This window comes from Salvelinus alpinus, chromosome 23 (genome assembly GCF_045679555.1).
Source record: "Salvelinus alpinus chromosome 23, SLU_Salpinus.1, whole genome shotgun sequence".
In the NCBI taxonomy this organism is placed as follows: domain Eukaryota; kingdom Metazoa; phylum Chordata; class Actinopteri; order Salmoniformes; family Salmonidae; genus Salvelinus; species Salvelinus alpinus.
In genome coordinates, this window is record NC_092108.1 from 43,284,686 (window position 1) to 43,307,754 (window position 23,069).

The 23,069-nt window shown below is 42.3% G+C and overlaps 1 protein-coding gene across 1 annotated transcript in view; it reads right to left on the reverse strand.

Annotated features, from left to right (window-relative positions):
* Positions 1 to 21,266, reverse strand: part of LOC139551088 (TSC22 domain family protein 2-like) — a 37,186-nt gene extending 15,920 nt beyond the window's left edge. The window contains exon 1 of the mRNA XM_071362478.1: positions 18,444 to 21,266. Within this exon, the coding sequence (XP_071218579.1) occupies positions 18,444 to 20,296 (1,853 nt within the window). The 5' untranslated portion in view covers positions 20,297 to 21,266. The remainder of the gene's footprint in view (positions 1 to 18,443) is intronic.
* Positions 21,267 to 23,069: the final 1,803 nt, after the last annotated feature.

The window sequence follows — 23,069 nt, forward strand, 5'->3', positions numbered from 1 at the left end:
CAACAATTGTTTACAGACACATTATTTCACTTTTTCACAAACAATAGTACGAAAGTATAAACACCATGGGACCAATAGCCGTCATACCACTCAGGAAGGAGACATGTTCTGTTCTCTAGAGATGAACATACATTGGTGCGAAAAGTGCAAATCAATCCCAGAACAACAGCAAAAAATCTTGTGAAGGTGCTGGAGGAAACAGATACAAAAGTATCTATATCCACAGTAAAACTAGTCCTATATCCGCTCAACAAGGAAGAAGCCACTGCTCCAAAACCGCCATAAAAAAGCCAGACTACGGTTTGCAACTGCACATGGGGACAAAGATCGTACTTTTTGGAGAAATGTCCTCTGGTCTGATGATGCTTGCAAGCTGAAGAACACCATCCCAACCGTGAAGCAAGGGGGTGGCAGCATCATGTTTTGGGGGTGCTTTGCTGCAGGAGGGACTGGTGCACTTCCCAAAATAGATGGCATCATGAGGAAAGAAAATGATGTGGATATATTGAAGCAACATCTCAAGACATCAGTCAGGAAGTTAAAGCTTGGTCGCAAATGGGTCTTCCAAATGGACAATGACCCCAAGCATACTTCCAAAGTTGTGGCAAAATGGCTTAAGAACAACAAAGTCAAGGTATTGGAGTGGCCATCACAAAGCCCTGATCTCAAACCCATGGAAAAGTTGTGGGCAGAACTGAAAAAGCGTGTGCGAGCAAGGAGGCCTACAAACCTGACTCAGTTACACCAGCTCTGTCAGGAGGAATGGGCATAAATTCACCCAATTTATTGTGGGAAGCTTATGGAAGGCTACCTTAAATGTTTGACCCAAATTAAACAATTTCAAGGCAATGCTACCAAATACTAATTGAGTGCATGTAAACATCTGACCCACTGGGAATGTGATGAAAGAAATAAAAGCTGAAATAAATCACTCTACTATTATTCTGACATTTCACATTCTTAAAATAAAGTGGTTATCCTAACTGACCTAAGACAAGGAATTTTTGGTAGGATTAAATGTCAGGAATTGTGAAAAACTGAGTTTATGTATTTGGCTAAGGTGTATGTAAACTTCCGACTTCAACTGTACTTTGTATTCCTCATTTACTCAAGTGTTTCCATTATTTTGGCAGTTACCTGATCACTTAAACACTGCTCACCTAAATGCTGTGCATAAATAGCCCTTTGTGACGTACAGTAACAATACTTCCCCATGAAGGAACTGTTTAACCAGTCTATTATTGGCAGCGAAGCGCTGACATGCCTTCCTCTCCAAACAATGGAGGGCCTCTGTACCTGGAGCAGAGTTGATGACTGAGGAAGAACCTAAAGACGGGTCCACGCAGAACAATACACCTTTCTTTAGAATAGCATTAAAAAAGGCAGATGGGACTTAAAACACAAACCACAAGCAGTTAAAGGGAGTTCAAAGCAGTGCAAAAGATTACCGGTGGTGGGCTAATTCTGTTCACCTGTTTTAGCCAAAAGAGCCCCCTGCCTGCTGAAAGGTAACAAAGTAAAGCGTATGGGGCTGGATGTAGGCTTATGCCTTCATGTACAGGTAACTGCCAAAACAGCGTCAGTGCGCCTAGACAGGCAAGATTCTACAAGTGTCTGGAGAAATTCCATCATTTAGTGTTTGTCTGATGGTGGTGGAAAACGCTGTCCCAGGAACCGCTCCAGAATCTCCCATAAGTGTTTAACTCGGTTGAGATCTGGTGACAGACACGCACACACACTTTCAACCCCATATGCTCCTGAAACCTTCCTTTTTTAAGTCACTGAGATCTCTTCTTCTAGCCATGGTAGCAAAAATAAAAGGGCAACTGGGTATTTTTATTCATGGCCTTCTGCATGATGGGATGTTAATTGCGTAATTAACTCAGGAGTCACACCTGTGTGGAAGCACCTGCTTTCAATATACTTTGTATCCATCATTTACCTAACTGTTTTCTATATTTTGTCAGTTACCTGTACATTGCTACTCATTTACAGGAATGTCCCCAGAGCTGTTGCCAGAGAATGACATTTTTATTTCTCTACTATAAACCACCTCCAATGTCATTTTAGGGAATTTGGCAGTACTTCAAACCAAAACCGCAGACCACGAATAAACACTCCAGGCCAGGCCTTCCGCGCTTCTTCACCTGCGGGATCGTCTGAGACCAGCCACCCGGACAGCTGATGCAACTGTGGGCTTGAACAACCAAAGAATTTCTGCACAAACTGACAGAAACCGTCTCAGGGAAGCATATCTGCGTGTTTGTCCTCCTCACCAGGGTCATGACCTGACTGCAGTTCGGTGTCGTAACCAACTTCAGTGGGCAAATGCTCACCTTCAATGGCCACTGTCATGCTGGAGAAGTGTGCTCTTCATGGATGAATCCCTGTTTCAACTGTATCGGGTATATGGCAGACAGTATGTATGACGTTGTATGGGCATGCGGTTTGCTGATGTCAATGTTGTGAACAAAGTGCCCCATGGTGGGGCTGTTACGGGCAGGCATAAGTTACAAAAAACAAACAATTGCATTTTAATCGATGGCAATTTAAATGCAGAGACATCCCGTGACAAGATCCTGATGCCCATTGTTGTGCTATTCATCTGCCGCCATCACCTCATGTTTCAGCATGATAATGCACAGCCATCAAAGATTTTCAGCTTCATGGCAGCTGAAAATGTCCCAGTTCTTCCAAGGCCTGCATACTCAGACATGTTTGGGATGCTCTGGATCAACGAGTACGACAGCGTGTTCCAGTTCCCAGTAATGTGAAATCCATAGATTACAGCATAATGAATTCACTTCAATTGACTCATTTCCTTATCTGAACCTCTGTAAAATCTTTGAAATTTTTACGTATATTTTTGTAAAGCATCAAAATTGCAAGCTAATCGTTCTGATCTGTTGCGTCAGCGTCATCGCTTTAAAAAATGTTTTAAATATATGTAGCCTAGGCATACTGGCTGTATGAATTTGGGATCCATTCTCCCACAACTGTCCCAGAGTCTGTTTGGAATAGGACATTTTTCTCAACCAACTGACCAATAGTATAGGTGAACTTTTCTACTATGGGGGATAGTAGATTGACATAGTTTATGTAGTGTACAACCTATAAAACATAGACTAGTGATTTTGCTGTTCGTTAATCGTCTTGTTGGCTGAGGAAAAGTCCAAATGTGAACAGTTGACCTAACGTCTTCAAAGTTTGCGTAGTAATTCGGTGAGGACACGTCGTTGCATCCTCGAGTTACAATGTACTGTTAAAATGAATGACCATAATCTACGTGTGATTTCTGTTATTCTGAGCACTGTGGGTAGAAAACCATATCAAGTTACGCACCCAACGCATACAGGTCCAGTAAATCTCTCAAAATGTCCAGTCATTTACATAACGGAAACCATGGTCAGGACAGTGATCGTACCCCTCTTCTCACTCTCTGGTGAGAAAAACAGGAAACAGCAGGATACCCTAGGCCGATTGTTGTCACACAGACACACAGGAAATATATAAGACTTCCCTTAACACGACTGTTCTACTCAAAAAGTGAATCCCCATCTTCCCCCACCTCCTTGTCCACCTACACATACTGGCTCATTTCAGTGTCAATCACTCCTTCACTTCTACTACCCCCACTTCTACTACCCCCCCCCGGTTTGGGTTTCGTGTAAGGCATTAACAGTTGTAGTCACTGCGACAGCAACAAGTCAGACACCTAATTTTACCAACACCTTTGATGACATTTGCTATTTAGATTGTGAGAATGGGAAACCTACAACTGGTTAGGCCTGGATGTTATAGTCCCGAATGTTACCAAGGGAGATACGAGCTATGTACTAGGCCTATCGCTACCCTACACACTCATCTGGGACCATTATATCAAATATGACTCCGTGGATCTCCACTCACTCTGTGGCTTCCTAGAGTTCTGGGAATACCTCAGTCACAACTGCCAGTTTGCCAGTCAGTCAAGGGGCCTGGCTATAGACACTGCAACAGAGGACGTTCCCAGTGGCTGCTGGCACGAAAGACACAGAGGTGGAACAGACGCAAAGTTAGTCAGGTCTCGACAGCCAGTGTGGTTTTGATTCCGGACAAGGGGCGGTGGGTGACAACGACGAATTTCGATGTTTCAGGCAGATATTGAAAGAGAGAGAAAAAAATACATGTCAGATATAGTGTAGTGACTGATGTCCGACACCACGTTGACGGGGCCTTATCTGTAGAATGGCGGCACGGTGGAAAGACCACTTCGCTGCCTGATAGCAGCAGCCCTATCATGAGACTCCCACTTGAATCATTTGGAGAGAGAGTTTTAATTCTCACGAGCCTGGGACAAGCGGCTGCTTGCTTCACTCATAACAGCTAAAAGAAGATAGTCAGTCACTTTGTTGCAAGGCGTGAATCATTGCCGTTTTAAACACAGCAACTTAGAATTGGCAAAACTGAGAGGCCTATACTTTCAAACCCACTACTAAATAACTTTAAAAAAAAGGCATGTTAGGCTCATGAATCAACAAAGGGCAGAACCAGAGCCTTCAAACAGCAAAAGCCTGTGCTGCAAAAACACACTAAACAACTTTCTGAAAAAGCTTATAAGGCAAGTCACAGCTAATCTGTAAATAGCACACCCAACTACCTCATCCCCATATTATTACTTACCCTTTTGCACCCCAGTATCTCTACTTGCACATCATCTGCACATCTATCACTCCAGTGTTAATGCTCAATTGTAATTATTTCACCTCTATGGCCTATTTATTGCCTAACCTCCCTACATTTGCACACATTGTACATAGATTTTTCTATTGTGTTATTGACTGTTTGTTTGTGTAACTCTGCGTTGTTGTTGGTCGCACTGCTTTGCTTTATCTTGGCCAGGTCGCAGTTGTAAATGAGAAGTTGTTCTCAACTGGCCTAGCTGGTTAAATAAAAGGTGAAATAAAAATAAATACATTAAAAAAAAATAATAATAATTAGGCTTGTAAAACAAAAAAAGGATTAAACTAGGTATCTAGGCCATATGTGAACGAACACAAAATGCCTGCGCTGCTGCATAGGATGCCTGGTCTATATTTGTCTATAAAACCTGTATATGGAAATTACCAACAGAGTCAAGCCATTTTACCATTTCCTCTCAGCTCAGGAACTGAAAGTTTTAGCGTATGAAAAGGAAGTGTGAGAGTGACACCTCTCAACCAAATCTGTACAGATTAACATATGCACTAAGATTCTGTGAAAAGTTAGTCTAAACTGCATATCTACACTAAAGGACCGTTTTCAGTCAAGGTTTAGTATCTGTAACTTATGTCAGACTAGAGTTGTTCCATGTCATTTCAGCAAGCCATGACACCCACCATCTCAGATGGTTCTGAAATCATTTCTGTAGTTAGAAACCGATAAGATGTGCATTCCTACAACATTTTGTTGAAACAATTTGATCTCTGAGAAATTAAGATAATTGATTGCACCCAAAAATTGGCCATTTTAATTCATAGGATTCTTACAATATTCAATAAATATAGTACCGAACATACGATTTGGACCAAACTGTTTTCTAACAATAAGACATGAGGAATCCAAAGACATTGTCAAAAGAGACTCACCCTCCCCCACCCTACACCAATCCCATCCTAACAATGACTATACAGTATCAATTCTCCCCCTCCCATGACATGTAAGCAGTTTATGGACACGGTATAACACCAACCTATCCCTGGCCACTGTTTCAAATGCTAAAAAGTTAGCAAAAAATTCAATGCAAGTCAATGGTACCTATATTAGCATTTGAGCGTCATATCCACATCTAGAAGTAACATCATTGAGTTACACAATAAATGTGATACTTCAGGATGATTTGGACATGAAGCGTGAAAATGCCAACATACTGTAGGGTACCATCGACTTGCATTGGATTTGTGCAACAAATGAAACAGTGGACAACAAAACCAGCACATGGATTGCGGTCACATCTTGTCCATAGACTGTTTACAGGGTAAGGAAACCAATATGTAATTTTGTATTTTGGGGGAACTTTGCCATTGAGGGGGGTATATAAAAAAATTACCTGGAACAGCACCATCTAGTGGTCAGAAACTGGTCATATCAGGATGTAGGATTGGACCTAGCAACTTCAACGCCTAATTTCTCTGGACAGGGAAAAAATATATATATATATAAAAAAAACACCATTAAATTCACTGGGAATACATTACAATACTCTGAACCGCAGTGCCATGCTTCCTGTCAGACATACCGACCTGAGAATCGTTGTTGGGGTGGGAGGCTTTTGACAATTTCTTTGGATTCCTCACTCATTGCTAGGTACTATATTTATTGAATATTATATGAATCCTATAAATTAAAAATAATGACCAATTTGGGTGCAATCAATTAGCTTAATTTCTCAGATCAAAATATATTTCAAGAACGGTAATTTGATCCGTTTCTAAAATAGACAATTATTGAACAATCTAAGATGGTTGGTGTCAAAATCCACTTGCGCTTTGCGGTGGACCGAACCACTAGCCTATCCTTCCTGGATCTTAACAGTTAATCTGTTAGCCGGCGAAAATAACATTTACCAGTCATGCTTATCTGTCAATTTGCACAATTTAGTGGAATTAAATTGGACCGTGTATTTTTGTTAGTCCTCATGCATCTTATTTAAAATCACACACACGCACTCGGAACCTAGTTTGGAGTGGAATATCATGGACAGCAAAAGCTGCTGCTCCTCAAACAGCTGGTTGCTGCAGGAGTGAAACATTTCTTATCAGCCCAATCATTGCGCAACAATTCTAAAAAAACAGTTTAAAAAGAGGATGCCAGCTTTATTGCTACTATTTTTATCAACTACCAATTGAAGTGTGTCCTCCATTCGCCATTCGAGTGCAATCCAGTAGGCAGACCATCAACGAGGTACCCACCACCTCGCAATCTGAGCTGGAGGCATTTTGAAAACATATACTTAAAATGTCCAGGTTTAAAACAATTTTAACTCACGAGGCATGTCTTACCTTGCTTCCAAGTAGCCTAGCCAAAAGCCAACATTAGAAACGAAGGAAACTATTTTATATAGACGTCCTATTATGCCATTGAAACTAGAGGTCGACCGATTATGATTTTTCAACGCCGATACCGATTGTTGGAGGGCCAAAAAAGCCAATACCGATTAAATCGGTCGATTTTTGATGACAATTACAACAATACTGAATGAACACTTATTTTAACTTAATATAATACATCAATAAAATCAATTTAGCCTCAAATAAATAATGAAACATGTTCAATTTGGTTTAAATAATACAAAAACAAAGTGTTGAAGAAAGTAAAAGTGCAATATGTGCCATGTAAGAAAGCTAACGTTTAAGTTCCTTGCTCAGAACATATGAAAGCTGGTGGTTCCTTTTAACACGAGCCTTCAATATTCCCAGGTAAGAAGTTTTAGGTTGTAGTTATTATAGGAATTATAGGACTATTTCTCTCTATACCATTTGTATTTCATTAACCTTTGACTATTGGATGTTCTTATAGGCACTTTAGTATTGCCAGTGTAACAATATAGCTTCCATCCCTCTCCCCGCTCCTACCTGGGCTCGAACCAGGAACACAACGACAACAGCCACCCTCGAAGCAGCGTTACCCATCACTCCACAAATATCCACTCTGCTACATGGTACTTTACATTATTATACAGTATAGTCAAGTAAGCTACAGCTGCAGAGTTCATCAGCTCCACCTTCAACTGTATTTCAAATGTCAGTATAATTTCTGCTTCTTGGTTTCTTTTGTGTATTGTTTTCATTTTTTGCAGAGCAAGGGGAACAACCACTCCAAGTCTCAGAGCGGGTGACGTTTGAAACGCTATTAGCGCACACCCCGCTAACTAGCTAGCCATTTCACATCGGTTACACCAGCCTAATCTCAGGAGTCGATAGGCTTGAAGTCATAAACAGCAGAGCTGCTGGCAAAACGCACGAAAGTGCTGTTTGAATGAATGCTTACAAGCCTGCTGGTGCCTACCATCGCTCAGTCAGACTGCTCTATCAAATCATAGACTTAATTATAACATAATAACACACAGCAATACGAGCCTTAGGTCATTAATATGGTCGAATCCGGAAACTATCTCGAAAACAAGACGTTCATTCTTTCAGTTAAATATGGAACCGTTCCGTATTTTATCTAACGGGTGGCATCCCTAAGTCTAAATATTCCTGTTACATTGCACAACCTTCAATGTTATGTTATAATTATGTAAAATTCTGGCAAATTAGGCAGCCCAAACTGTTGCATATACCCTGACTCAGCGTGCAATGAACGCAAGAGAAGTGACACAATTTGACCTGGTTAATATTGCCTGCAAACCTGGATTTCTTTTAGCTAAATATGCAGGTTTAAACATATATACTTCTGTGTATTGATTTTAAGAAAGGCATTGATGTTTATGGTTAGGTACACATTGGAGCAACGATACGCACCACATCGATTATATGCAACGCAGGACACGCTAGATAAACTAGTAATATCATCAACCATGTGTAGTTAACTAGTGATTATGATTGATTGATTTTTATAAGATTGTTTTAATGCTAGCTAGCAACTTACCTTGGCTTACTGCATTCGCGTAACATGCAGGCTCCTCATGGAGTGCAATGTAATCAGGTGGTTAGAGCGTTGGACTAGTTAACTGTAAGGTTGCAAGATTGAATCCCCCGAGCTGACACGGTAAACATCTGTCGTTCTGCCCCTGAACGAGGCAGTTAACCCACCGTTCCTAGGCCATCATTGAAAATAAGAATGTGTTCTTAACTGACTTGCCTAGGTAATTAAATAAAGGTGTAAAAAAATATATTTAAAAAAATACCGATTTCCGATTGTTATGAAAACTTGAAATCGGTCCTAATTAAAATCGGCCATTCCAATTAATCGGTCGACCTCTAATTGAAACCAGCATCTCTCCTCCTCTATTGGTTTTCATATTTACTTTATTTTGTTGTCCAGAAGCCAAAGGCACAATCCTAGTCATATTAGCAACCCGCCATAGTTGTTGCATCTTTAGATTTTTCCTCTAAATGTCTGAGATTTTAATCTCTGTGTGTCTTTAGAACTGTGTTTTCCCACAAATTGTATTTTGGCAAATTATTTAAAATTAAGTTTTACATTAGCTGCTTCATTACAGGAGTTGCATGTTTAATAAAATAGCCTTTTGGCTGTGAAACGTAGGCGTGCTATTGTTGCATGTTTCAATTAAGCTCTTAATGAAAAATTCCATGTATGCATGCATAGTATTTTCTGTTGATCAAGTCATTTTGCTGTTTGAAACAAATTGAACCATTTGTTAACGGTTAAGTTCTTGGGGGCAGTATTTCAACATCTGGATGAGAAGCGTGCCCAAAGTAAACTGCCTGTTACTCAGGGCCAGAAGCTAGGATATGCATATAATTGGTAGATTTGGATAGAAAACTCTAAAAGTTTCCAAAACTGTTAAAATAATGTCTGTGAGTATAACAGAACTGATATGGCAAGCGAAAACCTGAGGAAAATCGATCCAGGAAGTGGGATTTTTTATATATAGGCATTTTCAATTGAATGCCTATAGAGTATCTATTGGGTTAGGACCCAAATTGCAGTTCCTATGGCTTCCACTAGATGTCAACAGTCTTTAGACATTGTTTCAGGCTTGTTTTCTGGAAAATGAAGAAGAATGAGACCTTTTTGTCAGTGGACTGTAGAATCATGCAGTGCTGGTTTGCACGCGTGACCGATTGCGCGCCCTTCGTTCTTTTTCCTTTCTATTGAATACGCTATTGTCCGGTTGAAATATTATCGATTTAGACAATTGACAACCTGAGGATTAATTATAAACACCGTTTGACATGTTTCAACCAACTTTATCGGTACTATTAGGATGTATTCGTCTCCATGTTTTGACCACCCTTGAGCCAGTGGATTACTGAACCCAACGCGCCAACAAATGAGTTTTTGGGATATAAAAAGGGGCTTTATTCGAACACAACTAACTTTTATTGTGTAGTTGGGACTCTTGTGACTGCAACCATATGAAGATCTTCAAAGGTAAGTGATTCATTTTATCGCTATTTCTGACTTTTGTCATTCCTTTACTTGGTTGTAAAATGTTTGTATGCTTTTGTAAGCGGGATGCTGTCCTCAGATAATCGCATAGTATGCTTTCGCCGTAAAGCCTTTTTGAAATCTGACAAAGCGGCTGGATTAACAAGAAGTTCATCTTGAAGCCGATGTATAACACTTGTATTTTTTATGAATGTTTATTATGACTATTTCTGCATTTTGAATTTGGCGCTCTGCAATTTCACCGGATGTTGTCGAGGTGGGTCGCTAGCGGAACGCCTGCGCCAGAAAGGTTAATGAGGGTCGCTTAGTCTACAGCAAAATTGACCAAAATTTGCATCCCTACTTCCAAGATATCATACTTATGTTTGTAGGCCCATCTTATCCCCAAACTTGACTCCTGTATTGCATTGCACCAACTCCTGGCCCATCTTCCCAGAACATTTTCCTAAGGGGGGGGGGGGGTCTACTACGTGAATATCATCAGGCAGCTATGGTGAGAAACATCTCGGTTCCCGGGGCAAGAACCCTTTGCTATACTGGAGCACGAGTACAGGACAATACAAGGCTGTCCAAAAAAAGTGACCAATTATTTCAGGCCCGGCACCATCGCTGTGAAAGACTCAGCAGGCTACTGGCATTACACATCTGGCTAAAAGACTACTGTAGCTCTGTTGGCATATCTTTAAAAGTTCACTTTGACACCTTTTGGAAAAAGAAGATGCTTTACAGGAATGACGGAGTCCATTCAAATCATTTTGGCTCCTGTGCTAGCATTTAAAGGTTGCATTGAGACAATGACTTATCAGTGACCCAAGCCCAGCTCAGATAATCCCTGCCATTGTGTCGCCGAGTTGTCATAGTGCTGCTGCAAATTGACATTGTCCCAGGGGTGTTGGCAGTCATAATGTAAATAACCTCATTATGTCCCTCCAACTCCCCTGAATGCCTCGGTCAATCCCACAGCTATTGTATGCAGTAATCATGAGCCTATGAGCCTGAGTTATACTGTTATCACTGAGGCTGTTTGACCTAGTAAGAAGTCCACTATGTGCAGTTCACCCTGCACTATCAGCTCAAACATAAATATCAGTGTCATGTCTATTCTGATAAGCCTCCCAGTAAAGCAATAAAAACAAGTGCTAAAAATAGCCCACATTAACATGTAGCTTAGGAAACAAGGTTCATGAAATCGATAACTTGCTAGAAGATAACGTTCATATACTATCTCTGAAACTCACTTAGATAATACCTTTGATGATACAGTGGTAGCAATACATGGTTTCAACATCTTCAGAAGAGACAGGAATGCCAATGGTAGAGGAGTTGCTGTTTATGTTCAGAGTCATATTCCTGTAATGCTTTGAGGATTTCATGCCAAATGCTGTTGAAGTAATATGGCTACAGGTTCACCTGCCCCACCTAAAGCCCATTCTTGTGGGAAGCTGCTATAGACCAAGTGCCAACAGTCAGTATCAGGATAATGTGTGAAATGCTTGATATCAACAGGTGACCCAAATATTAACTGGCTTTCATCAAGCTGCCCACTCAGGAAAAAGATTTAAAAAACTGTAACCTGGTTCAGGTTATCAGTCAACCTACTAGGGTATTTACAACCACCACAGGAATTAATGGAATCCTTTCCAACATAATCCAGTTAGAGTCAGGCATTCCCCAGGGCAGCAGTCTAGGCCCCTTTTTTAAATCATTACTAATGACCTACCACTGGCTCTGAGTAAAACCTGTATCTACTGTAAATATTGTAATGAATAATGTAGAAATTGTGCAAGTTGAAGAGACTGAACTCCTTGGAGTAACCTTGGATTGTAAACTGTCATGGTCAAACATATTGATGCAACAGTAGCTAAGATGGGGAGAGGTCTGTCCATAATAAAGTGCAGCTCTGCTTTCTTAACATAGATACCAACAAGGCAGGTCCTACCTGCTCTAGTTATTGCAGCTGGACAACTGTCCTGTCGCGTTATCAGATACCAATTAGAGGGACTTAGGAAAATTGCAATTGGCCCAGAAAAGGGCAGCATGGCTGGCCCTTAAATGTACACGAGAGCTAACAATAATATGTTAATCTTTCCTGCCTCAAAGTACATGAGATTGATTTCATCACTACTTGTATTCGTGAGAAGTATTGACATGGTGAATGTACCGAGCTGTCTGTTTAACCTATTAGCCCACAGCTCAGAAACGCATGCATACCCCACAAGACATGCCACCAGAGGTGTCTTCACAGTCCCAAAGTTGATCAGCTTAAATATTGCAGTTAGATTGTAGCCTCCATCAAAACATACACACAGTACATTCGTATTTAGACCCCTTCCATTTTTTTCACTTTGTTACGTTACAGCCTCATTCTAAAATGTATTCAATAAATGTTCATCCTCATTCTACACACAATACCCCATAATGACAAGGCAAAAACAGGTTTAGAAACCATGGAAATCTGCTCCAGACTGCTCAGGACCTCAAACCGGGGTTCACCTTCCAACAGGACAACGACCCTAAGCAGACAGCCAAGACAACGCAGGAGTGGCTTCGGGACAAGTCTCTGAATGTCCTTGAGTGGCCGAGTCAGAGCCTGAACATCTCTGGAGATAACTGAAAAAAGCTATGCAGTGACACTCCATCCAACCTGACAAAGCTTGAGAGGTTCTGCAGAGAAGAACCAGAGGAACTCCCCAAAAACAGGTGTACTAAGCTTGTAGCGTCATACACAAGACGACTCAAGGCTGTAATCTTTGCCAGAGGTGCTTTAATGCAGAATTCCACAACAACAACAAAATTACAAAACGCATAAGAAATATCTTGCTGCGTTTTGTCAACGCAGATCTAAAATGCTTCTTATTGTAATTTCTGCTTGGCATCAGACTCATTTTGTGCTCAGTTGCACGTCTACACTCGGAAGAGAATTCATTTTTATAAGTAGACAGCACTCTGACTGATGTGTAGCTACTTTTCTCAGGTAAAACACCAGTTTAACTTCAAGCAAAACATTGTGAAATGTAGCTGGCTGCATTCCTTCTATGATCAACAGAAATAAAAAGAATAGCCAAATAGCGTTGCACTTCTGTTGGCATCTGATGAAAATTAAGCTATTTTCTGCCGAATGTGGTGCACTAATGCATTTTCTGTGAAGGAATACTGTTGTTGCATGTAAAGCTATCCCCGACTAAAAAAAAAAAACTTTGATTAGCCAACATTTTTAAAACACATTTTTCTATATGTAGACACACCCTACGTGTTTTAATAAAATCCACTATATGGACTGAGCTTGTCTGATGCTTTAAGCGCACTGTTAGATTAAATATTTAAGACACAAATAACTAGAGGGAGTCTGACCACAATTGATTTGATTGTGTCTGGCCGGTGTCGGACTTCCTGTGTGCACCCGTTGTCTCGCTCTCTTATCCCTGCTGCAGCGACCACTGCAGAACATCAGTGTTTATCGTGCAGTCCGTGTTGCTGAAGCTGCAACTTAATTAAAGCCATTTCTGACTGAAGAGTTGTTATCAAAAAAACCATTTTGTTTAGAAAATAACATTCCCTATTCCCTCAACCCTTGCTCTCCCATCACATGACAGCAAAATGGATGCGGAGGACGTAAAAAAGAAACTCGAAAAAAACTGGGAAATATTTACTGGGTGCAGGAGGGAAAGGGGAAGTCAGATGTATGGAATAGATTTGATTTAGTTGTGGAAACTACTGGAGATAAAGAAAAAGGAGGAAGGTAAGGAGCAAGCGCTGGTTGCATATTGTGTGCAAAACAGGTTAGATTACCATTTTTTTTTTTTTTTTAAATTGGGGACTGTTTGGAACAATGTAAACACTAAATTATAAAACTACCAGAGTTTAACAATTTGCGTTGTAAAGCCTTTATTACAGACTAAAAACAGTAGCATGCATTTGTTAATGCAATTGCCAACATGGAAAGGTTTATTTATTGTTTACACTAATTATTCAAGGGTCCCTTCATAATTTCATTTTAAAAGTAAAATGCTTGATTACATTTCAAATCATGAATGACTTGTATACTGTGTGATAATATTGATACAGTAGCATATAAATGTCTCTCTCTCTCATATATATATGAGAGAGAGAGACACATTTAGGCCTAAGTAAGTTACGGTATTAAGACTAAACAGGATGCACTCTTAAGGCCTACAGCTCGATGGTGGTTATGCAAGGCTACTATACTAACCCTACGAATGACAACGACATTATTAATATAATGATATGATCATATGAGATTCTTCAAAGTAGCCACCCTTTGCCTCGATAACAGCTTTGCACACTCTTGGCATTCTCTCAACCAGCTTCATGAGGTAGTCACCTGGAATGCATTTAAATTTACAGGTGTGCCTTATTAAAAGTCCATTATTACTTAACGACATGACCCTTCAATTCTTAACATTTCAGGAACTTTGAAAGTTTCTTAAAGTCCAGTCGCAAAAGCCATCAAGCGCTATGATGAAACTGACTCTCATGAGGACCACCACAGGAAAGGAAGACCCAGAGTTACTTCTGCTGCAGAGGACAAGTTCATTAAAAAGTTACCAGCCTCAGAAATTGCAGCCCAAATAAATGCTTCACAGAGCTCAATTAACAGACATCTCAACATCAACTGTTCAGAGACTGCGTGAATCAGGCCTTCATGGTCAAATTGCAAAGAAACCACTACTACAGGACACCAATAAGAAGAAGAGACTTGCTTGTCCATGAAACACGAGCAATGGACATTAGACTGGTGGAAATCTGTCCTTTGGTCTGATGAGTCCAAATTTGAGATTTTTGGTTGGTGGTGTGGGGGTGCTTTGCTGGTAACACTGTCAGTGATTTATTTAGAATTCAAGGCACACTTAACCAGCATGGCTACCACAGCATTCTGCAGTGGTATGCCATCATCTGGTTTGCGCTTAGTGGGACTATCATTTGTTTTTCCAACAGGACAATGACCCAACACACATCCAGGCTGGTAAGGGCTATTTGACCAAGAAGGAGAGTGATGGAGTGCTGCATCAGATGACCTGGCCTCCAACAATCAATTGAGATGGTTTGGGATGAGTTGGACCGCAGAGTTAAGGAAAAACAGACAAGCGCTTAGCATTTGTGGGAACTCCTTCCAAGACTGTTGTAAAGGCATTCCTCATGAAGCTGCTTGAGAGAATGCCAAGAGTGTGCAAAGCTGCCATCAAGGCAAAGGGTGGCTACTTTCAATAATCTATTTTTTGTTACTACATGACTCAATATATGTTATTTCATAGTTTTGATGTCTTCACTATTATTCAACAATGTAGACAAAAATAAAAATAAAGAAAAACCCTTGAATGAGTAGGTGTGTCCAAACTTTTGACTGGTACTGTATATGGATGACTTAAAGTCAGGCACATTTAACAGTTAGGCTATTGATTAGACCTAATTAAGTTGGGGTTTCCCCTCTCCTCACTTTTCTTAGACAATTAAGGCAAGGGCTGTTTTCCTGTCTCCTAATTCTACCTCCTCCGTATTGTTCTCAACACCAATATACTGGTTAACTTCGCTATTATGCACATAGCAACATGAATAAAGGCACAAATTCAACAGCGCACTGGCGTTTCAGAACCATGGACAGCGACCGCTCTAAAGGCAAGAGAAAGCATGATATAAAATTATATTTTTATTAGTTGCACCATTGTTCTTACATAATATAAACATATACAATTTCAGTAGCACAAAAGTGACAGTGACATCCCCACAGCCTCCGCAATGGATTAGTCCACTCAGACAGGTGTGAAGCAGACAGGTATCGTGTGCACCATTAATTTTTTTGTGACTGCTCAACTAGCGAAATCTAGGTCGACCAACAGCCTATCGACTACATAATCGACCAGTCGGTAAAAAAAAAAAAAAAAAAAGAAAAAAAAAGGGGTCAGTCCTAGTTGCATGCCCCTGATCAGACAAAAAAAGTCACTCTTTAATTTCAATGTAAACATTCAGGTCAAAAGGTTTAAAAGATTTGATGGTCTGCATTTTGAAAATGCTGATTTCTTAACTCTAAAATTGACCCATGTACATCGTGACATATTTCATTATGCCTTACGTCATCTTCATGGAGTCTTGTTCCGCTACTGAACGGACAAGTGTTTAATGCAAGATGGAAGGAGAGTCTCTCGTCAGAGATCGCATGTATTCTTGGGAGATTAGAAAATATGAACTTCTCATTCATGCCAGGATAAATACAGTTTCAGGTGATAATAAAAAAAAGTTGTTTAATTACTTTTCCTCAACTTGTTTCTCAAACTTTATAGCAAGTCAAGCTAGCTTGCACTGCAGAGCAGCTAGCTAGCTAAAAGACATGCTAGGTTGAAGATAACATTGTAGCTAGAGAGCAATTGGGGGAGAAGGGTCAGGGAGGTGACCAAGAACCCGATAGTCACTCTGACAGAGCTCCAGAGTTCCTCTGTGGAGATGGGAGAACCTTCCAGAAGGACAACCATCTCTGCAGCACTCCACCCATCAGGCCTTTATGGTAGAGTGGCCAGACGGAAGCCACTCCTCAGTAAAAGGCACATGACAGCTCGCTTGGGGTTTGCCAAAAGGCCCCCAAAGGACTCTGACCATGAGAAACAACACTCTCTGGTCTGATGAAAACCAAGATTGAACTCTTTGACCTTAATGCCAAGTATCACGTCTGGGGAAATAAACATGGCACCATCCCTACGGTGAAGCATGGTGGTGGCAACATCATGCTGTGGGAATGTTTTTCAGCAGCAGGGACTGGGAGACTAGTCTGGATCGAGGGAAAGATGAACGGAGCAAAGTACTAAAAGACCCTTGCTGAAAACCTGCTCCAGAGAGTTCAGGACCTCAGACTTGTGCGAAGGTTCACCTTCCAACAGGACAATGAACCTAAGCACACAGCCAAGACAATGCGGGAGGGGCTTCGGGACAAGTCTCAAAGTCCTTGAGTGGCCCAGCCAGAGCCCGGACTTGAACCCGATTGAACATCTTTGGAGAAACCTGAAGATAGCTGTGCAGAGACGGTCCCCATCCAACCTGACAGAACTTGAGAGGATCTGCAGAGAATGGAAGAAACTCCCCAAATACAGGTGTGCCAAGCTTGTAGCGTCATGCCCAAGTAGACTCGAGGCTATAATCACTGCCAAAGGCGAGCAACAAAGTACTGAGTAAAAGGCCTGAATACTTAGGTAAATGTGATATTTCCCTTTCTAAAAACCTATCTTTGCTTTGTCATTATGCGGTATTGTGTGTAGATTGAGGGAAAAAAAATTATAATACATTTTTGAATAAGGCTGTAACGTAACAAAATGTTGAAAAAGTCAAAGGGTCTGAATACTTTCCGAATGCACTGTGTGTCCAGGGAGCTGGTTGCCACAATTTCAAACAGACCCTCCCCCATGTGAACACACCCCCCCTGCACTTTATAAAACTACTCCACAGCTGCAATGTTGTTTTTCCACACTGATATGAAAACCTGCCAATTGTACTGAAACGTACCAAAATGATTTATACCTCAACCAAGGAGATTGAGCTATTGTTTCGCTATAGCTAATCAAATCAAATTGAATTTTAACATGAATACAACGGGTGTAGTACAAATGCTTGCCTACGAGCCCTTCCCAACGAAGCGGTTTAAAAATAATACAACTAAAATAGTGACATGAGGAATACAATTAAATGCACAAGAATGGAGATGTATACAGGGAGTACCAGTACCAGATGAATGTGCAGAGGTAAAGTATTAGAGACATTTACATTTAAGTCATTTAGCAGACGCTCTTATCCAGAGCGACTTAAGAGACAGACATGAATGCAAGGTAAAGTGACTAGGCATCAGGATAGATAAGACTAAAATAAAGAACAGAGTAGCAGCAGCAAATGAGTGTGCGTAATGTGGGCATTTGTGTTGTCGGTATGAGTGTGTGGATGTATGTGGTGTATTTCAATGTGTGTGGGTTGTGTGTGGGAGTGTCAATGTAGTGTGTGAGTGTGTATATAAAGTCTAGTGAGTGTCCATAAGGACAGCGCAAGATGGAGAGTCAGTACAGATAGTTCGGGTACCATTAATTGACCATTTAGCAGTCTTATGGCTTGGGGGTAGAAGCTGTCTCAAAGCCTGTTGGTCCGTTTGCCGGATGGTAAAAGAGTGAACAGTCTATGGTTTGGGTGACTGGAGTCTTTGGCAATTTTAGGCTGGGCCTAAGTCATGTATCTGAATGGCTCTGCCCCTGAGAGTCCATAGTATGTTGCCTGACAGCATTTAGTTGACTTTCTAGCTAGGTTATTCCCTTCTATGGTGAACTGTAACAGGGTGAACGATGGTGGTGGGGCCTTACCTGTCCTCATCCCAGTCCATTTGTATGGGTATTCCAAACAGGCTGTTCACAGAGGGGTTGTCGGCCTGATGCAGGCCCTCTGGGGTCTTCATCAGGTTTTTCTCAGCGATGGCGGGAGGCTGAGCCGCCGCGAGGCCCTCCACCTTCCTACTGCCCTCCTCCACCTGGTCAAACCCGGCAGCCAAGAGGTCCTGCACCCCCCCGCCATTGCGGGCCATGGGGGCCTGTTGCCCGGGCAACAAGAAGGCGGTCAGGTTTGACATGGTGGCAGGGACTGCTGCAGCGGTGTTGGAGGCACTGGGCACAGTGGTGGGCATGCCGGCAATGCTGGTGGTCACGGCTACGACGGCGGTAGGCACGTTTTGGGCACTGGGGGGCATGGAGTGGAGCCCGAGGGGCTGAGGCATCCCTGTGGGGGCGTACTGACACACAGGCTGCTGCAGGGTAGAGGTTCTGCCCAGCAGCATGGAGGCCCCAACACCTCCAATACCTGCACCCATCAAGCCTGGAGCTGGCTGACTAAGGGGTAAAGAGACACCTCCCCCCGCTGCTGCCAACTCCCCTACCTGGCCCTGCATCGGCACCCCGGCGGCGGGAGTCATGACTGGCGATGGGCCCTGACCCATAGGTTGTCCCACGGAGAGGCTGGCCATGGAAAGGGTCTGGCCAGCCGACGCCACTGCCTCCATGACAGGTTGGTGGTGTTGGTAGTAGTCAGCCTGGTTCTGGGGCAGGCCTGGGGGTTGGTTGGATAGATGGTGTCCCAGTGGAAGATGCTGTAGCATGGGTTGCTGCTGCTGGAGAGGGTAAGCCAGTGGCTGGGTCTGGGCTGCCGGGGGCACGCTATGAGATTTCTGTACGTGGATGCCAGTTTGAGGCAGACCGTTGAACCCCACAAGGAGGTTCTGGAGGGCAGCGGGTTGGATAGTGCCCAGAGCTGGCTGCTGAACTGAGACAGCCATGGGTTTGTTGGTGGGGAAAGCGTTGGATGTGGCAGTTCCAGGCTGCCCCATGTTGTAGTTTTGGTGGTGGAGCTGCTGCAGCAGTGTGTCCACTGGGGGAATGTGCGAGGCACTAAGTGCAGCAGCATCCACTATAGAGTCTAGGCCCTGGCCTGAGAGAGTCGCCGGTGCGACCACCGAACCACCTGTCAACCCCAGCCCGCTGTCCCTGTCGGCGCTGGGGTCCAACGCATTGGCATGCCTAATGTTATCCGCAGTCCTGTTAACCACTGTGTTACCCTCCGAGTCTTTCTCATAGAACTCTGTGCAAGTCCATCGGCCCCTTCTGAAGGGCTCTCCAGTACCATGATCAAGTTTGATGACCCTGAAGCGTGAACTGCAACTTGTTGTCGACGTCGTAGAAGTAGGGGTTGAACTAGTCACTACTGGCTGGGATGTGCTCACTGACACGTTGGTAGCCACCCCACTGGTCACTGGGGCAGGCTGTTGCATGAGCCTGGACTGAGCGATACTAGGGAGGCCGCTTGAGGAACCAGTTCCCAGAGTTTGCTGGCTAACATGAGAGCCTGCCACTCCCACCTTTCGAATAGCAAAACACTCATTTGGGGGACCCGACATTGTAGGTAGCTGCCCAACTTGAGGTATAACGCCAGGTGCCTCTTGCTCCCCTACATGGTTTAGGGTTTCCTCAGATGAACTTCGATCACATACCTCCGGCTCGTAGTCAGCCCGGGACATGTCGAATATTTCCGAAGACACGTCTTCAGTCCGTGATTCGTCTGGGTCGTCCAGGCTCTCTGTGTCATCCGTGGCACTGCTGGCCGCCACCTGAGCCTGTGTCACACTTGTGATCTGAAAACAGCTCTTCTTTTTAGCCGGCATTTTAGACATTTTGAGAGCCTGCGTTTACAACTCGTCTAAATATCCTGCGTCAAACGCGAGTGGGCTAGTACCAGCTGACAAATGGCTATCTGAAACAGCGTATTTGCATCGATTTCAGTTATTCTATTATCAAGACGAGTAAGTCATCCTACCTCCGCTCGTCTCCTGTTGCATTTTACGAGTTCATAACATTGAAGACCGACCCTCTCAATTCAAGCAATGCGGCGTTTGCCAATAGAAGTAACTAGCAATTAAATAACTATTCCAAAGCTTTGATCCGTCCGAACCGGCCTGCCCAGTAAGTAATGTCCCGACTCCGTAGTTGTCAGATGGCCGCTGTCGCAGATAGAGCTCCCCAGCTGCAGGAGCTACTTTAGTCTGAGGCGGGCCCGTACCCCTCCACTCAAAGAGCTAACGTGGTTGGCTAGCTAGCTAGCTTGCTAGCTACAACACTCCTCTACGTTGGGACAAGTATGTAAGACATCATGCGGATCAAGTCTACTCTCCCCTCTTGACTTGCGAATTAAAAATTATTCAATACTAACACTGTTTAAAAGGTAATTGAAACACATTACCAAGAATACACTGTCACTATTTCCCACTTCATGGAACTGACATTCCAAACAGCGCCTACCTTACTCTTGTCAAGAAGATGGCTAGCCAGTTATATCAGAGAGGAAGAGGCAAAGCGAGAGGGTTTACTCCGCACAAAATCTGTCCACGAATTTAAGACTACCAATGAGAAATTGTTGTAAGGAAGTCAATGACAAGTGTCGAATTTGGTCAATTGTTTGATTGTCACGAACGCACTGATATAAGTAGACGCACATGGGATTTCAGCAACTTAGAAAAAACAACTTTATATCGGAGTTGTGACTGCTGTTCACACGCGTATTTGCCCTCTTATTAGCTAGAATGGTCCCACAAGATATCGTCTCTTTCCGCCTGCCTTCCATCTTCATGGACATGTATTTCCATTGTTAGAGCAGTCACTCGACTGTCTTGTCAATATAATAGAACATATTTGGTTACGTACAATTGCACTGCATCGTGGGAAGCGAACGCAACTATTTTTACGTACATAATGATTGAGAATTTCATTTCTCTCTCTCTCAATATATTTACTACACTTTTAGACCATTTGTCTTATTTCTTTTTAGACCACTTAGTATTTGAAAGGGGGATTGCACCCCTTACTATCCGTCCCCCTCAAGGGATTGGTGAAGAACACTATTGAAGGGAGCAGGAACAATCGAGAACTAAAACTCTGCCATGGACCCCTGGTGGTCTTTGTATCTTTGGACCCCTGGTGGCCAATGTATACAAATCTTAACATATTCAGTCAGTTCAATGAACTATAGATGGCTGTGAATCCCTCGAAAATACACTATATATACAAAAGTATGTGGACACCCCTTCAAATTAGTGGATTTCAGCCACACTGTTGCTGACAGGTGTATAAAATCGAGAAAACAGCCATGCAATCTCCATAGACAAACATTGGCAGTAGAATGCCCTTACTGAAGAGCTCAGTGACTTTCAATGTGGCACCATCATAGAATGCTACCTTTCCAACAAGTCAGTCCATCAAATCTCTGCCCTGCCAGAGCTGCCCCGGTCAACTGTAAGTGCACAAAAGCCTAAGATCACCATGCGTAATGCCAAATGTCGGCTGGAATGGTGTAAAGCTAGCCGCAATTGGAATCTGGAGCAAAGGAAAATCGTTCTCTGGCGTGATGAATCACGCTTCACCATCTGGCAGTCCAACGGACTAATATGGGTTTGGCGGATGCCAGGAGAACACTACCTGCCCGGATGCATAGTGCCAACTGTAAAGTTTGGTGGAGGAGGAATAATGGTTGTTTTTAATGGGGCTTTTTTTGTGTTTCGGGCTAGGCCCCTTAGTTACACTGTTAAAGCAGCAAAGGGGGGACCAACTCCATATTAATACCCATAATTTTGGAATGAGATGTTCGACGAGCAGGTGTCCACATACTTTTGGTGATGTAGTGTAGTTTGCATTAGGATCTAGCAAGTTAGAACCTGTGCCTAAAGATATTTAGGTTTGACATTGTTCATAGTATAACTGCCTTAATTTAGAGGGGCATTCCAAGGACATCATGATGATTTTTGTTTTAGTAGTTTGAGATTATTGGATTGGTCCTACCCAGCTTCTTCAAAATTATGTACTTTCATTTATTTCTGCTCTAATGTCACCATGAGATCTCATTTTCCAGGTGGGCTGTAATATTGTATTTCTGTAGATGCTTATTTACTGAATCAGCTCATGGTAACTTTCTTTGCTTTGGGCCATAGCAGCAATGTGCAACGTCTTATGACTACAATTCACTGATCACCAGACTTGGTTGTACTTGTATCTTTTACAAATTGGTCATAGTGCTGTATCAAAGCATTTTAGGCACTTTATGATCAGCCTCCACTAAAAAACCCATGATTCAGTTCTTATATTTGAAAAAGAAAACACTGCGTAACCCTGCATAGTCTGTGTAACATCGCTGACATATTTATGGTGTTGCATTTGGGTAGTTACATAGATAGATAATGTGTTCTTTGTCACCAGAGGAACATAAAAGCATTACATATGGTTTAGAATATGTATATGATGGACTTAGCAGTTTAGTTATATACACAAATCCCAATTTACATCCATATAGCACAAAGGGAATGTTCTTTTACAAATTTCCTAGAAACTTGTCATGTTTTGTATAATTGGGCATTTTAAAGGTAAAACTTTGCATACATTTTACATAAACTCAGCCAA